The sequence below is a fragment of the Lepidochelys kempii genome, chromosome 17, assembly GCF_965140285.1.
Source record: "Lepidochelys kempii isolate rLepKem1 chromosome 17, rLepKem1.hap1, whole genome shotgun sequence".
NCBI classification, from domain to species: Eukaryota; Metazoa; Chordata; order Testudines; family Cheloniidae; genus Lepidochelys; species Lepidochelys kempii.
Window position 1 is genome coordinate 8,601,106 of NC_136396.1, and position 17,893 is coordinate 8,618,998.

General features: G+C 45.6%; 1 protein-coding gene across 6 annotated transcripts in view; it reads left to right on the forward strand.

Moving 5' to 3' along the window:
• Positions 1–17,893, forward strand: part of CUEDC1 (CUE domain containing 1) — a 136,392-nt gene that overhangs the window by 110,354 nt on the left and 8,145 nt on the right. For 4 of the 6 annotated variants that reach the window (XM_073315108.2, XM_073315107.2, XM_073315110.1 and 1 more), the window contains 5 exons: positions 1,618–1,701; positions 3,963–4,049; positions 6,248–6,341; positions 7,369–7,427; positions 7,556–7,828. In XM_073315108.2, coding sequence (XP_073171209.1) covers positions 1,618–1,701; positions 3,963–4,049; positions 6,248–6,341; positions 7,369–7,427; positions 7,556–7,629 — 398 coding nt within the window. In that variant the 3' untranslated portion in view covers positions 7,630–7,828. Of the gene's footprint in view, positions 1–1,617; positions 1,702–3,962; positions 4,050–6,247; positions 6,342–7,368; positions 7,428–7,555; positions 7,829–8,537; positions 8,609–9,454; positions 14,234–17,893 lie in introns of those variants that run through there. The other 2 variants (XM_073315111.1, XM_073315112.1) reach the window with 2 other exon arrangements.

Consider the following 17,893-nt stretch of genomic DNA (forward strand, 5'->3'; position numbering starts at 1 on the left):
CATTGTGTAGCCTCACTTTTCCTCTGAGGCAGAGGGAAACAGTGGAGAGAGCATGTGCTATCCAGCGCAGCAAAAAGACTGTTTGGAAAGCACTTGCCTAGGGTTCTTATGCTATCACTTATTGCCAGCTGGGATCCCACTCCTCCACAGAACAGCAGACCTCACTTCAGACTGTGTTTGCTCACTTTGCTGACAGATGGAACCCAGGACAAAGCAAACCAGGCTAGGACTGCAAACTTGGAGCAGGCAGCATTGAGGCTGCCATTCTAGCTTAGCTGCACTGTTTCAAAACAAAGCTGCACATTTGGGATCCAGATCTCAAATGCCCCCTAGTTTTAGATCAGGAAAGGGCCTTCAGCCCCAGGGTCTGTATTCAGCCTCACTATAAAGATTGGTGCCTATCTGCAAACTCAAGATCCAGGGTCAGATTTAACACACCCAGCATTAGAAGATGTGATGATCTGGGGTTGTGATTTGTCTTTGAATCCATATTTTCAGAAGCATGAATATCTTCTTCTGACGCCATCAGAGATGCGTTCAATTAACAGACAAGAGGATTATTACCCATTTGTTTTTAAATCTTTCCTGACAAGAGTTGTCAGCTTCTGAAAGTAAAACCATACCAGCCAATTTCTTTAAGTGTATTTCATCATGCTGGTGACATACCAAATTTCTGAAAATGCTCTCACAAATCATACATCATTAAGTCCAGTCACAACATTTGGCAATTAATTTCAGCTCACACTATACTTTGGGCCTGATTTTCCAGAGTGCTGATCACCTGCAAGTTCCTATTGACCTCAGATGCAGTCAGGGGTACTCGGCATTTCTGACACTCAAGATGCTCTTATTTGGGTGCTTACATGTGGATTTAGATGTCTGCCGTTTAGACACCTAAGTCTGAGCATTTTTTGCCTTCAGTTAATTATATTAGCATGGTCACATTTTTGTGCTATTTCTTTTCCATTCAAAAACCCAGCCTCTGGGTGAAGCAGATGCTTGCTCAGTCATTTGGGTTCAGCTGAGCCCAGCCAGCCCAAATGACTTCCTGTTTTTAACAATGCTATTGGTGGATCTCAATCCCAGCTCCCAGTTAGCCAGCCCTACAGCATGGTCCCTGTCGGGATGAGGCACATTGGCAGAGCAGTGTGGGGAAGCTGGCTCTACTGCCTTCCAGGCTGTACCTACCCTCTGGATGGAGGACTTAAGAACATAAGAATGGCCATACTGGGTCAGACCAAAGGTCCATCCAACCCAGTATCCTGTCTACCGACAGTGGACAATGCCAGGTGCCCCAGAGGGAGTGAACCTAAAGGTAATGATCTAGTGATCTCTCTCCTGCCATCCAGCTGCACCCTCTGACAAACAGAGACTAGGACTTCAGCCTTCTGGGCTGTCAGTTCTGCCCCTTTCATAAACCATAAAAACAAATTTAAGATGAAGAAAAAAAATTCCCCCTGCTCCTGCCCCAGACTCCCTTCCTCATTCCATACCTTGTTACACTGAAGCTGTAAAACACCCTTGGCAGTGAGTGCAATGTAATGCCTGGTTAGGTCAAGAAGAATGGAATAAATGATTCAGGGTCCCAGGGCTAATTGAATGTTTTTTGTTCTTCAGATCGACTGAAGTATGAGTCAAAAAAATCCAAGTCGACCAGTGTTGCTGTCAGTAATGAATTCAGCTTTTCTTCTGTACAACCAGGTAATTTACAAGCCGTGTGTGAGCATATGATCACAGAGATCTCCTGGCAGCTGCTCTCGTATTTTTAACGCTTCTGCCATTGCGTTGTCTGCAGAGGGCCACACTGCAGGTAGGTCTTCGCTTTAAAAAAAAAAAAGAAAAAAAAAGTGTGTTCTAACCCAAATTAGCCAGCTTGGGTTAAAATAGCAGTAAAGATGTGCCAGTTTGGGTAGCAGCTCGAGTTCAGCCCCAGGCTGCTTTATCAGTTTTAAGTCGAGCTGCTAACCCAAGTTAAAAGCTGAGTTGCCGTATCTTTACTGCTGTTTTAACCAGAGTGAAGAACACACCTTTTTTGCAGTGGAGACATATCTTGTGACATGAATGGCAGAGGGTGAAAACCTTCCTTTTGGTGGCAATTGACATCAATCCCTTTCTCCTTTCCAAAACTCCTTAGGTTTGGGGCTGGAAAGGGATTCTCCCCCTGGGGGGGGGTATCGTCAGGGACATTGTGGGAGACTTCTGATGACTGTAAAAATAGTGTGATGTGAGCAGAAGTTATAGGGGAGATTTTTAGAGGAACAAAGGGCAGTTGGGACAGCCAGTGGGAGTTGAGGCCCTAATTCGTGTCTTTGCTTGGAAAATCTCCCCCTTAAGTTTCCTATCCTGCAGCAGATAATTTCTCTGTTTTCTCTCAGTTGCTGGAGCTGCTGGGAATGGGCAAAATGACCCAGAAAAGGGTGGCACACCTTTGCTAGCCTATTTGCTACTTCCCCCTGCCTACATGATACTGTATTAATAGCGCCTGCCTTGTCTCAATCCCTCAGCATTCAGAAAGCTTCGATTCCAGTCAGGTTGCAATAAGGAGACAGTAAGATGCAGTTTTCGGCTCCACTCTCTCTCTGCCTTAGTGCTAGAGTCTAGCACATGCTTTGAGCTTTGATCAAATGAAACTTGGAAACCATTATTGCTTCTACATTGGCCCAAGGCTAAAAGAGTCCTCCTCATTCCCCATCCTGGTCCTTTTCTCTCTTGCCATGCATGGCTATGTAGATTTTGCTTGGGAGTGGAGGTAGAATGAAGAGAACTATGCTCTAGTTCCCAAGTATAACAAAACATACCCTTGTCTAGCCCAGGAGCCAGGGATCATGCCTTGCAGGCATACCAACTATCTGAGTAATCTTGATTAACCTTAGGGACTGCATAGCAGCTGCCCCAAAGGACAGACAGCGTTGGTGTCTGTCAGTATCTTCATGTTGAACTACAGAGCAGGACACGGCAAATGGAGCTATTCATTGAGGCTTGACGTGATGATTTTGGCTAAGGTTACGGAATTTCAATTGTGCCCAGATTTGATAAAGAGGGCGAGAAGCACAAGGATATGATTAACAAGGAGCTGTGACTCACCCAGATCAGCTGCCTGCACTAGTACAGCTGAGACTTCTAAACTTTCTCCATTCTTAATTAACTGTCTGTATCATCATGGTAATGCAAATGGGCTTGGAGCATGATCTAATAACCAACTGAGAAATAAAATTAGCAGATTGGGTGACTTGGGGTCACTTTCTCTCAAAGAAGCAAGAGGCTTTTTGTTCAGCAAAGGGCAATTTTTTTTTGTATGAACAGACATTGATGGATGGGGCCTGATTCTGCAGGGCCTTGCACCTTGTGTAGTCATTTTGCATCCATTGTGCACAGGAGTGAAAGCTGCCAGGTCAGAGTGGTAGCACCTACAGCTGCTCTGCATTAATTCTGCACAGGTAGCAAAGTTGTAGAGCACTGAAGATTCAAGGCCACAGGCAGGCAGAAATCACCCATAGCTCTGTTGAAATCAACAGAGCCACAGCTGTAATCTCTTATCTGTAACCCTTTTAAAGGAAGGGCTGTACTGGAAGCAGCTGAATGTGGAGGGTCACTTCCATCCCAAGAGGCCTAGGTAGTACTGTATCTGCTGACCTCCATCCTGTCTCCCATCCCATCTCCCCCCTCCGCCAGAATCCAGCCCTGTCTGCATCCCACCTGGCTTGTCTCATTGAGACAGAACAGACTATCTCTTTGTGCACTAGGAAATGCTGGTAATTTCTCCCTGGTCTCCATCTTTTATGTGTGCTCTTTTCTTACTCTGTCTTATTCAGCTCAGGACAGAGATGCTTGCCAGCTGCTTTGTGGCAGGGCTGCTGTTTCACTGGAACTGGAATTGGGTCAGTGTGATGGTTCGGCTTAGATTCTCTGCACACCCTGCTCCACCCCTACAAACCCCTAGTGACCAGATTTTTGCATTTCAGGTGATGTAGCCCCTGTAACCAGCGAGGCCAGCAGTGCTGTGTCTGAAGATGCCTTATTCAGGGACAAATTGAAACACATGGGAAAATGTGAGTTTGTCTCTACGTTCTGTATTGGCAGAGGGAAGGCTGCGTGGCAGTAGGTGGGCAGGCGGAGGAGGTGAAGCAGTAAGGATTCTTTAGCACTGAATCTAGTGCTAAGGCATTTTTCTGCTAAAGCACTCTGCATGCGTGTGTGCGTGTGCGCGCATGTGCAAGCCAGTACCCGGGTATGCACAGATCTGTGAAGATACGGGATTCTTACCTCCCCTCCAAGCCTCAGAAGTTATTCATGTTTGTCAAGCCACCCCGTGACTCTAACAGGGCAAGGCACGTTCAGCTGGGAGTTGAGCTTTTGATTAGAAGGGGCTTTAATACGTTGTGCTGTGTAAGGCTGCACTAAGCTTGGCGAGGATGAACTGGGAGTATCAAATACGGAAATCCAAATTGCACTCATCCATCTCCAAAGCCTGGAGCAGATTGGGGTTTGATTTCCATTTGCCTTCTGTAATCCTGGATTTCTGGATCCTCTGACCCACACTCTGCGCCCATCTGTGCTTTCCTTCTGGCCTGGGTGCAGACCTGGTCAGAGATGGACCAACCTCCCCTGTGCCAGTTGTTTCAAACTTGTGAGAGAGCTTGGTTTTGAGGAAGCTGCCACAGTAGTAATGCGTGTCTGACTCCTGGTGAGTGCCTAGCGTTGCATTCTGAATAACTTCAGCAATGTTGTTGATAGGCTTCACAGGAAGCCCCCAACCACCACACCAGCCATGCTAGGCTCATTCCCCTGTTTTTTCTCCCAGGCTCACTTCAGTGCAGCCCTGTGCCAGGAATGCCCTCTGCATCCCGAGTCCCTGAGCCACTCCCCTCCCCTCCCCTCAGCACATGCCTTTTCTGGACTCATTCCTCCCACAATGCCAACAGGAAGGGCATTAAGAAGAAAAGCAAAACTTCAAGACGTTCCTTCCTCTGAGCGTCCCAGCACATTAATAATAATTGCCTTCCCATAGTACCTGGGAGCCCCCGTCACAGACCAGCCCCCCACTGTGCTAAGTGCTGTACAAACACAGAACAAAGGGACAGTCCCTGCCACCAAAAGCTTCCTCTCTAGCCCTGCTTTCAATGTCTCTCTCCCCCAGGCACTAAGCTCATTGGGGCAGGGACCGTCATGTACAGCACTGAGGACTTTGTCAGCACTTAGCCCCGTCTGTCTAGGCTGGGGATGAGACCAGATCTCCAGCAAGCAAGTGGGTTAAAACAGTAAAGGAGGCCATGCTCTAGGTTCCATCACTCATGAAGAGAGTCCCCGTGATGTGGGGGGAGCAGCACTGCTCCCTGAACGAGTTTGTTCTTCAAGTGGAATCCATTTTTCTTTTCTTCCTACCCCACCCCAGAAGATGACACATGTGGCTTGGATGGATTTTCTCTGCCACTCGCAGGCAGATCAGTTAGGTGTCTCCTCCGGTAGACACAGGCAATGGAGTGTGGTTTTGCCATTTATAGGTGCTGAAACTGGCTAAATTGCTCTGGCTGCTCTGACATCAGATCTGGCATGCTCCTTCATGCTGCAAGCCTGTGTGTATGCCTGTCTTCAATGTATGTATTGTAGGCACAACTCCATGACACGGATTGGATTGGGCTTCCTGGGAATAGAAGCAAGTCCTTTCTAGCTTCTGTTTAAATAATAAAATAGAGGCTAGAGAATGAGGAGTTAATAGAAACTCTTCCCACTTTTGTTCTTTCTTTCCAGCAAGCCACAGGCTACTCTCCTGTTGTAAAATAAATTGGGCACCTCACGCAGTTTGACTGACTCATGGGCCACAGTTTATTTGAGCTTTGTTTAGTGTGGGGGTGAGGGGAGAGAGGGAATTTGGCTTAGTCATGGATGAAGAATGTCATGGAAATCACAATCAAAAAGTCTGAATAGTCAGACCTTTTGTGTAGTCAATTGAATCCTTCCTGCAGGGATCAAATTATATTCTTTCTGATCACTGAAACTAGTACCAGTGCCTGGAAAGGTTTATTGGTCCTTGGTTTCCTAAGGCTAAGCAGTAAGGCATTGTGCATTCAAGCAGGCAAATTCATCTTGGTTTAGTCATCCCCTGCCCTGCAGCATGTAGAGGGTGAATCAAAGCCCCATCATCCCAAATGGATGGCATGGGAACTTGGCACTTGTCATACTTGTTGTTTGCTATCCACTTTTGATGGCTGGTTAAGAGCAAGCCATTCACCTGCCTGTTTCCTTTCAGCTACACGTAAGAAGCTGTTTGAACTTGCCAGAGCTTTCTCAGAGAAGACCAAGATGAAGAAGTCAAAAAGAAAACACTTACTGAAGCACCAGGTGTATCCTTTCAGCACATGACGTTGTCCTCCCACCCCTTGGTCACACTGAGCTTCCCAGGGATGGGTCCAGGTCCCACAACTTGGAATAAAACTCTGCTGCAAAGGGCTAGAACGAGGCCTATGCCAGGGTTCTCCACCTTTGGGTAAAGGAAAGGGTTAGGGGGACACAACCATGCTGACCGTCCCATATTTTTTTAATGGCGGGGAGGTTAACAGGATGGGTGGGGGGGAGGATCCTGGCATGGGGAAGAGGTTTCTTGGTATAGACAAGGTAGAGAATCCCTGGTCCATGCACCACTTAAATCTCACTTAAGCCCTGAAACTAGGGAAAAGATTTGTGCACGTGGAAGGGAGCTATAGCTCAGGGAGAAAACAATGTCAGTAACCAAAAGGTACATGTTTGCAACCCTCATAATCCAAGCCACAGCAGACATTCACAGCTCATGGTGTATGCACATTTGGACCCAGCTCTGAACTCCCCTGAAGTCTTGGTGTGTTTGGAGCTGATATTCTGGTTTGAGCCAAGCTAAAATGATTCGCTTGTTGCTGAAGCCCCCTTGAAACTGTATTTTGTGGAGAGAGTTTCTCTAGTGGCATGTTAATTTCAAAAGCACATGTGCTAAATAATTATCATGGGAGTCCTAGGACACTGCTCAATACCAATGATGCAAGAGAAACCATGCTGGTGACTCATCTATCAGCTTTTCTTCCCCTTCTTTTCCATTTTCATTTTAGCTGGCACGTGGATAGAGACCTAGAGATAAAAGGGCTTTGTTATCCCCAGACTGCTCTCCTTAGGGTGGCTGCGTTAATACTCTCCGAAGTATGTTGCCTTGGTACCTGAGTGCCACTGTTATGGCCTCCCTGTTCTGTTATGACCCGGATCTCATGCCAGATAGCAGCAGAATGCAACTGGAAACATACCTGGGAACCACCCCCAATTCTTCGAGTCAATTGTGATGGGCTGTTTGCGAGTCTGTAATTTACTTCCCAGGCTGTCGAACATTTTCCTTAACAGAGAGTGCAGCATGGGGACAGCGGCTTCCACAGCTAATCTTCTCGATGACGTTGAAGGACACTCGTGTGGTAAGACAATGTTTGTTTCTGCTAGAGAGCAAGTCTCCAGCTGATTTGCCCACTGCCTTGGTGTGTGTGGGTTTGTGACCCCAAATAGCAGGGGCTGCACACCAAAAATCGAGCTTCCTTTCTTGCAGATTCCTTCCTGCCTGTGACGCTAGCTGTTTGGAACCTGTTCCCTGAGTCGCCCTTTCCTAACGCAAAGAGCTAGCAGGCCTGGACCATCCCTGTGGCTAAATGTAGAGTGAAACAGGAATGGGGGAGCTCTCTCTGCACCAGAAACAGCATGGGGGAGCTCCCCCAAGCCAGAGACAGGATGAGGAACTCCCCCACTTTTTAGCCAGGCTCCTCCATTTCAAACCCTGTACTGTACAACGGATACTTCTCCATCTGTGTGTTAACTCCCCAAGGTATCTGAATGAGGTTTGGGGTGAGCAGGCCCTTCCTCCTGGTCCCCTTCCACCATGTGTTCTGGCTGTCCAGCCCCCTGTTCTCTGTTAGTTCAGCTCCTCATCAGATGATGGGATCACCAAACAAAATGCGGCTTGCTTCCCCAAGGGCCAGGAACACCCTCTGTAGGTTCGGGTGGGTAACACTCGCTGCGGCTTTGCAACAGGCATGCGTAGATTTAACAGAAGTATAACCCAGTGGTGAAAGGTGTTGGATCAGCATCCCCGAGACCTGAAGTCCGTTATTTGTCTACAGGACAGCACGACAGCAGTAGCCTCTTTCCTTGACCCAGGAGAAGCACCACAAGGGGTGAGAGGGTGGTACAGTCTCCATAGCCCATTCACACCAAGGCCCATCTGCTGAGGCAGCCAACCAAGGCGCCAGCTGTACAGGTGGGCACTCATGCAGTAGGAAATGGGCTGATACTCACCTACTCATTCCATGTAGGACATGGAACTGCCATCTAACAGTAGTGGCTTTGTTCACTGCTAGCCTGGGGCAGGTTTGAACCAATCAGTGACCCAAGAGTGACAGTCACCTATATCCTTCTGCAATTCCCAGGCCCTTCCAGTCCCCTGACACTGCTGCAGCTTTGCCACCCAGCTTGTTTAGATACGGGAAAGGATCTCCTGAAGTTCTGACCACACAGGTCTGTCTCATGCCTTTCAGATGAGGATTTCCAAGCAAGAAGGCAGCAGCTACACGAGGAAGAAGAGAGGCCGAAAGAAGGACAATAAATGGTAAGAAGTGTTTGGGGGTAATGTGCAGCTAGTTACAGGAATCAGATCAGCTATCCTGTTGCAAGCCCATCCCTCCCGCCCCCCAATGATTTGAGTGATGTAGGTTAGACAATGGGGCCAATGGACAAAGTGCCAACCTAAGAAAATTCAAAGGATCTGTTGCATGCTGTCATGGAGAAAACAAGTGGCTTGAGCTTTATCCCTGGTGCTCCAACGCAAAGTTGAAACAGAGGGTATTGTCTTGGCTTCAGCTGTTTGTTCTTCCCTGGCTTTCACAGGATGGATTACTTCCTCTTGTTTCAGCTACAGCTGATAGCACTGGCCCCACAACATCCTTGATGACTTAGGGTGAAAATCACCATGCCTCAGAGAGGATGTGTGGAGTTCTTTGTGCTATGTGTTAAGGATCTAGGTAGGTCTTTGTGCATAAAGCCTTGCACATGGGGCTTGCATTGGGGTGAATGTCACCCACAGGGACTTACTCTGCCATTGTTGTACAGATGTCTGCCCCTCCAGCCCCATTAATAGCTGCTGTGTGGATAGCAACAGGTACTTTGGCCTTTGTACTGAAGAATGCAAGAGAAACCGTCTGGCCAATTCTTTCCTGTTCTTTGCTCTCCATGGAGAACGTATGTGGGTGGACTCAGCATGAGGTTACTGATGAAAACCATGCAGAGGCTCCAGTATTCATGCCTGCCTGTTCCTATGCATCAAGTTCAGTGAATCCTTATGGCTTGGTTTAAAAACATCCAGTGCACAGTGACAGGCTTTGTTTCAGCACCATGAGTGAAGCAGCTTTGACTGAATACACTTCTTCCTTTCCCCCTCCCTACCCTTCTCTTCTAGATCCCAGATCCATTGCCTGAACTGGGCTTTATTTGTTAAAGTCTTAATAAGAAGATGGCTGCAAAGAAAAAACAATTTCCTTGGCTTCCCCCACTATCATCCTTTTCTGAAGTACAAGTATTAAAGTGAGGCACAATTTTTTCTTCCCAGCGGGTTTGAAAACACCTCTTTCCTATCCAGCAAATCCAGCCAAAAATCAGCAGCTGATCTGAATTTTTCTCAGTCACTGCAGTGAAGATAATGGATTTCAAGCTTGTGGGAATAATGGCCAATCCCTCACCCTCTTTGATATAAACATGGTTTGGATATGAATTAAAAACAATAACAACAATAATACATTGAAAAGCGGGGCTCTGGCTTGCGCATTTTTAAACGTATCACTGTAGCAATGTGATGTAACTTTACGCACATAAAAAAAGACCTGAAAAATGTTGTTTATTGTTACTGTTACTAAGAGATAATAAGCCAGGATCCAGATCAGGTAATAGGCAGGATAATATAAATCGTCTTTTGAAAAAGAAAAGGCCTTCTCCTGGGCATCTCACATTGAATTAAACCTTTGCCTCAGGCATGAATAAAATTTCCTTGAACTAGACACCAAGCTGGGTCCAGTTTCTCCTCCAGTGTACCACTTCCTCTAGCTTTGTGCTGCTGCTCTTGTGATAGTACGGTACCTTTACAGAGTAGGAATGGGGGGTGGGGGAAGGCTGAATTTCAAAGCTGTGTAGTTCTCACTGCTGATCTCTGAATTAGAACATATCCCACGGGTTCTCATTTGGATTGTTCATGACAGTTGGCTGCTCCCTATGTAGCAGGCAATGAGTTTTGGCTGTCTAGAAACACTTACCAGATTAGATGGGAGGGGATTGTAGCTGGGGCCTTATTTGATTCACCTCTGAGTTTGTACATCATAGGCTAAATCCTGCTTAATGTGAGTCTCACAGCTGACTTCAGTGGGATCAGAATTTGACCTCAAGTTGAGACATGAGTGGGTTTTCTTTAGCTGAGCCCATATGGTCTTGGGAGTTCTGGGCACAGACCTGAGAGCAGTTCTCATAACATGAAATGAAGAGGAGATTGGTTCAGAGCTTGCCAGTCAATGAGAGGATGACATCCCTCCTCCGGGCGAGAGCTTGGAATCTGGTGGCACAGTGGAACATTGGGGGGATTAAAAGTAATGCTCAAATCATTGGAATCGAAATGGACACTGTCAGGCTAAAAAAAAATAGTTAAAAAAAAATTCCTTCCCTGTGCTACAAACAGCAGTGTCAATTACTGAAATAACTCCCCCCAAGCAAGTTTTCTTTTCTACATCAATACTGTCTATTTACTTCTAAGCTTGGGCAGTGAGAATAGACTAGTCCATCTCACTTTCTGGGTCCCATGCAGTAGCACAAGCGCTGCAACGTTTGGGTGCAAAAGCAGCAGGAAGACACACCGATCCAAGCAATCAGTCCAACATTTTTCATTGCCTTTCTATTAGGCTTTGTAACAAAAGCCCACATTGCAGGCTTAAACTCCCTGACAGGCTCCTTTCAAAATCTGCTGGAGAATCTGTATGCCTTTGAAGCATGTGCCAAGACAGATTCTTTTTAAAAGTTGCTGAGCATGAGGCTCTTGTTCCATGCACCTGGCATTCAATCAAGCTACTCAATGGAAACACGAAGGCAGTGGTGGGTTTCCTCGTCTGGGCCTGAGTAATTTGATACACTGTTCAGAACTAGTAGGGATGAGCAAAAGTGGATTCAGGCACACACAGCGCTTCCTTTCAGTGCAGGACTTCGAGTCTGTGTGGCACGGAGTTTCAAGAGGTTCCTGATGAAAGGGTCCATGTGTCTATTGCTGAAGTGACACATTCTCCTGACAGAACGTGATTTGGATATTACACTAACTCCTCAACTGTCGCATATAGTGCCCATGACCTCCCAGTCAGAACATGAGCTGCTACAAATCCCAAACAGTGCAGTGGGCAAGTGCATGGAGACTTGAATCAGGATGTGGACAGCAGCTATGCCCTGGGATCTCAGCAACTTTTGAGGTTCTCAAAGACTAAAGATCCTCTAAAGATTCAAATTCCCCCCACGCTGAGCTTGTTTTTGGTGTCTGTTCCTTTCAAAAAATAAATAAAAGGGAGAGGAGCATCAATGAGTCTTTTGGTAAAACCTCCTGAGTGGAGGAGAAATTTGCCTGCTTCAGGGACTAGAATAGTTTCAAGTGAGGTCATCCGTGCTCAGACAAGAATTCAGTGGCTTGGAAGCTTCTGCAGCACGCAGTATATGAGGTTCCTGGAATATGCTTTTGAGGCTGTTCAGAGAAAGGAAGCGACTAAGGGCCTGATTTTGGGAGCTGCCAGGCACCCACTGGCCCCTTTGAAATCAGTGGGTGCTACATTGCTCAGCACCACTCAGGGTAAGGCCCCAAGTACGTGTGTCCATACATACGTATTGGTTGCTAAGGGTGAAGCTGGAGCACTACCACTGGAAACAGATGGGCTTTTGGAGGAGGAGGAGGGACTTTTATCCCCAGCCTTAGAATTGGAAGGTCTGTTTCTCCCCCACCCCCTTTTTCCTATCCTTAATTGGCTCCTACTTTAATAAGTGCTTGGCTGTTTCTCCCTCTCCTAAAGCAGCTCTGCATGTTTGGAAGAAAATCAAGCTTGGAATCAGATCAGCTTGTAAAAGTTCCAACTTCTCTTGGCTACTGAGGGCTTAACTTTGAGCTAAGTTTCCATGAATGCAAAAAGGCATCAACGGCCGAACAAACAGAAGCTCAGACTCTTGCTGGTAGGAAACTGTGCTGCCTGTCCCAGCAGAAACGCATTTTTATAAGACAGTCTGGTCTCCAGGAAGTGCTTTGTGGATTGGGGGGAGTGGGAAGGGAAAAATACAAATGCACCTGTTCCTCAGGACACACGTGTTGTATGTTAGCAGCTGCACCGCTGCTAAATTAGTGCTAGGTTTATTGAAATCTTTTACTCCTTGGTCTCTATCTAGAAATCAGGTTGTGTTATAACACAACCTTATGGAGTCATGTTAACTAACAATGTGTTAACAGTCACTATAGACAAGGACAAGGTGTGCTTAACATTTCATCATCTTGTCATGGGTAAATCCGACTAGAACCATAGGGTTAACCACGGCCAGCTGTCACAGTGCTTAGCACAACTTCTCCCTCTCTATGCTGACTTCTAAGACATTGTGTTAGTTAACATAGCTCCCCAAGGTCATCTTCTTAATACAATCTCAGGCTATATCTACACTTAAAAGCCTGCAGCGACACAGCTGCGGCACAGCTGGAGACTAGTCCAGAGGCGACTTATTGCCTCATTGTTCTATTAGGGCCGATCTGGAGATCATAGAATCATAGAATATCAGGATTGGAAGGGACCTCAGGAGGTCATCTAGTCCAACCCCCTGCTCAAAGCAGGACCAACTAAATGGACCCAACTAAATCATCCCAGCCAGGGCTTTGTCAAGCCTGACCTTAAAAACTTCTAAGGAAGGAGATTCCACCACCTCCCTAGGTAATGCATTCCAGTGTTTCACCACCCTCCTAGTGAAAAAGTTTTTCCTAATATCCAACCGAAACCTCCCCCACTGCAACTTGAGACCATTACTCCTTGCCCTGTCATCAGCTACCACTGAGAACAGTCTAGATCCATCCTCTTTGGAACCCCCTTTCAGGTAGTTGAAAGCAGCTATCAAATCCCCCCTCATTCTTCTCTTCTGCAGACTAAACAATCCCAGTTCCCTCAGTCTCTCTGTACTGAACACATCTGTGAGGTGCTGAGTACTCTCTACTCCAGTGGTTTGCAACCTGTGGTCGGGTCTGCAGACTGTGTCTAAGGGGTCCACAAAAGACTTAGACTGAAAACTGAGCAGAATTCAACTATATATACAGAAAGTAGATTTCCAAAGGGGTCTGCACCTCCATTCGAAATTGTTTAGGGTTCTGTAAATGAAAAAAGGTTGAGAACCACTGCTCTACTCTCTTCAAAGTCAGTTGGAGTTTTGAGTGCTCAGAACCTCCCAGGACAGAGCCCATACTGAGATGTGACTCTCCACTGACCCACATTGTAGGCATATAAAAAGCCAGGCAGAGTAAAGCGTATTTGGTGGTTTTTAGAAACTTAGCATTGCAGTGAATGGGAGGAGAATAATATTGTTACATGACTTCCTTGATCTGCGTTTGATACGCTGCGGGGTTCACATCTTTCTGGCTTTGTTGAGATGAGGATCTAAAGGTGTGGTGTTAGCATGTGGTAGCTAACAAGTGCTAGCTACTAAATGTCTAGTGTAGACAAGGCAGTGTATATGTTAACATGCATAGTTTAGCATGTGTTAACAGAATACGCTGCTTTGTCTATGCAGGACTTTTAGGACATGCTAGCTAATGTGTTCTAACAATGCACTTTTAGATCCTAGTCGTGACACAGTCTTTCTAAACGATGTAACCTTGTAACCATTTCCAAATGTCCCGGGAGCACCAAATACCATTGTAATGGAGGAGGAAGGGTGTTTTTTTTTCCTTTTTAAAAATTCAGGTCTAACAAGTGGAAAGGCCACAAAGACAGGCTTGAAAGCCAAAATGCATTTCTTCTATAAAAATGTACAATATTCAGTGACATTTGTATTGCTTCTATACGAAATGGTTTAAAAACCAAAAAAGATTTCTGTGATGTTTGTGAGTGTTGCTATTTTAGAACTTATTTCTATAAGTATTTTTTTCTTAAAGATGTTTAATAGTAATTCATATAATAAAGTCACGTCGTACACTTAATGCCTTGGTTTTCTTTGCTTTTGATTTTTTACGGCCATGAAAAAAAAATGAGAAACTGAGAATCGAGTGAAACGCATTTTTCTTTCATCTCACTTCTAGACATTGCTCTCAATGGCTCATCTGTTACCGAATGAGTAGCTCTTCTAAGTGAGGGATTCTTATTGCCTCATGCTGACTGTGTAGTGCACAATCCAATAGGTGGCTCCAAAGAAACAGGAAGGAGGACTTCTCTGAACAGCCTGACTGCCATAGCAGAGCTCCAACAAGCTCTTGTCAAAGTGATCTGAACTACAGTTGGTCAGCAAATGGCTTCCCCCCCCCCACTGAAATTTTTGACTATATCTCCATGATGCACCATAGTTTCCCCTCATGGAGACCAGAAGCAGTGCATCATGGACATCCCTGGCTATGGTACATCATGGGAGATGTAGTCTGTCTGGGAAGCCTGGCCCATAGAAAATCAGGGATATGAAATGACCACATTACAACTCCCAACAGGCACTAAGGTAGTATATCCAAATTGAAATATTTCAGTTTTTGTTGAAATATTGAACATCTGAAAAAATTTCAATTTTCCGCAAAAAACAGATGCTTTTCATGTAAAACTGTATGTCAGTGGTTCTCAACCTATTTATCATTGGGCTGCATATGCAGCTCTCTGTGTGTTATGTGGGCCGCATTCAAAATATATACTACCTGTATGGCCCTGAGGATGTCACAGCTGCAGCTGTGCGCTGAATGAGCCACAGGTTGAGAACCACTGCTTTATTTTATTGAAAATCCAATTTTCTGTTTTGTTTTGTTTTTTTTAAAAGAGGCTTAGATGGAAAATTTTTAATCCAGTCCTAAATTGAATGCCTGGGCAGCTAATTGAGGATGGGAGGATATAAACTTTTAACATGAAATTCTGACTCAATATCACCCCTGTTTACAGTACAGGAGACTCTTAAACCCAAGGAAAGCTTTTCCTGGAAATGTGATCCCTGTCATAGGCAGCTCTCCATCCTCTTCCTCCCCCGGAAAGAGCCGGAATACTTTGCCACTTGACCTTGCAGGAGCAGCAGATTGGTGCAGGGAGAGCTAATGTTAGTTGTGGTAGTCATGGATTTGTCATGATTCAAGAACACCTTTTATGAAGGAGCTCAGATCATGCATGGGTCAAAAAGAAAATTTTGAAGCTTTCTCATGAGGAGGAAAGAGCTTGAGGAATTCTGAATCAAACAAGTGTGGCCTGTGACACAACTGCCCGCTGTCAAGTCCTGCAATATATCGGTCTCCATCTTTGCTATGGAGAGGAGCTGCTGGCAGTGACTGCAGGATCAAGAGGAAGCAACATGTCCTGAGATCTGTTCCTTCTGTGAGCAGCCCCTCCATATCAAACATGTATTGACCTACTTCAAGCTTCTAGCAAGTTACCAGTGCAGCTCTTGCTTGGACCAAAGATTCTAAGGCAGGATTTAGAGGTGAGTGAGGGGGCTTTATGTCTCTGATTGTTCATCACAGCATGGCAGGCTGCATCATACCCTCGCTTTGTGCAAAGCCCATGCACATGAGTTTTGCACAGGCTGGGGTAAGAGTCAGGCCCATTGACTTTAGGAAACATTAAGGAATGATTTCCCTAATAAATGAGTGATCCTGGCAGTTGCATTCTAGTGTATAGGGCGTGTACCATTCACACCCTTTCCTCTGACATATGTAGGCATTTAAGACCTGATCCAGTGCAAGTCATTCCGTTGAGTTCAATGGGCATTAGATGGAGCTCTTAGCCAGTGAAATCAATATCAGATCTTCTGTAGCTGGGCTTTATTTATGAACAAGAAATGCAGACCCAGGCTGCTCAGGGACAGTTGTGACGTCAGATCTGTGTGTGTAAGCTCACAGCACATCTACAATCAGCTATATTAATGTGGAACTGCATTTTATCAAAAATATGGTGTTACCCACTTAATGCTGAAAATAATAAGTCTCTCGGGATGAAGTGTGTGCAGTTTCTTTAAACTGTTTCATTGTCTGGAATACACCAACTCCTCCATGTCTGTCAAACGTACATTCAGGCTCCTTCACATTGTCTCCTAGAGGAAAGGGAATACATTTATTATAAAGTATTATTTCTGAAATATGTGTTCTTAATTTTCAACACCACAAATTTCTACTCGCTGATGGATCAGTATGTCTTGAAGCATGAAACATTATTGAAGGTAGACAATTTAAAGCGAGCTGGAGCTTGTGGATCTCACTTCCTCAGAGTCAGTGACAGCATCTTCGCTTTTTCTCAGTCTGTGTGTGCTTTGAGTTCTGACATCTAACATCTCCTAAAATTTTGAAGTGGAATCTGGTCAAAACAGCCAGTTTTGGCAATGCTGTTTTGCGAATCCACCATGATTCTGATGGTTTGCCATAAATTTGCCACTTTGCTCAAAACTGGGCCTAGGAATGCCTTGTAAGTTACACAATTCTGGTCTGTGGCAAGTTTGGGATAAAGCCTGAAATCAGGTGAGTTGTGATTACGGAGGCCAGACCCTCAACTGGCGTACGTAAATCAACATAGTGTATCAATGGAGCTTTGCAGCTATACAGCAGCTGAGGTTCTGGCCCACTTTGTTGAGGAAGATTTTTGCCTGGCTCAGGTAATCAGACAAGTGCGCCTATAAATATGACGATGAATGAATGGCCAGAACCAAACACATGATGAAAAAAATATAAATCTAACGTTATGAGGCTGTCTGATTCTGAACTTGACAACGTTTCGCAGTTTGGCCTCTGTTCAGAAGACCTAAATCAATGCTGCATCTTTGATGGATTATTTTTGGGATGAGTAGAGAGGCAGGCATTGCTCTTACTTTTCATGCCTTCATATGCATCTTTTTCAGTCAGCCTTTGCATGCTGCAATACAGTAGGTGCATTGGCACACCACTGCAGGCTTTAATGCTGACTTATTAGCGTTCACTGGCCTTTAAGACCACACTAACCTCTTATTCTTGTTCTGGAAGGATGCTCTTGTATTTAAGGTGCAGAATAAATAGACAGCTCCAGACCTAACTGTAGCCAATTAGGAGCCCAGAGCTCCCTTCCCGAGTGATACTGGCACTTGGATACCACAGGGATGGGACCATACAGATACCTAGATTGACTCAAACAGTCACTGGATCATTCTGCTTTTGTAACTAGGGGAGAATTATCAGCCTGAGAGGCGCTTTAAGCCAGTGTTTGAGTTCCCCCATTGACAAGCATGGATTATTACTTGCAGAGGGGACCATGGGTTGAGAGCACTCTCCTAACAGCACGCTCTGTTAATTTCCTCTGAAGCACCTGGCATTGCCTACTGTTGGAAGACAGGATGCTGGGCTAGATGGACCATTGGTCTGACTCAGTAGGGACATTCTTATGTTCCTGCTCTTGCCTTCCATGGTGTATTATCCTGTGTCATAAATATAAAGGGAAGGGTAAACCCCTTTGAAATCCCTCCTGGCCAGGGGAAAGCTCCTCTCACCTGTAAAGGGTTAAGAAGCTAAAGGTAACCTCGCTGGCACCTGACCAAAATGACCAATGAGGAGACAAGATACTTTCAAAAGCTGGGAGGAGGGAGAGAAACAAAGGGTCTGTGTCTGTCTGTATGCTGGGTCTTTGCCGGGGATAGACCAGGAATGGAGTCTTAGAAC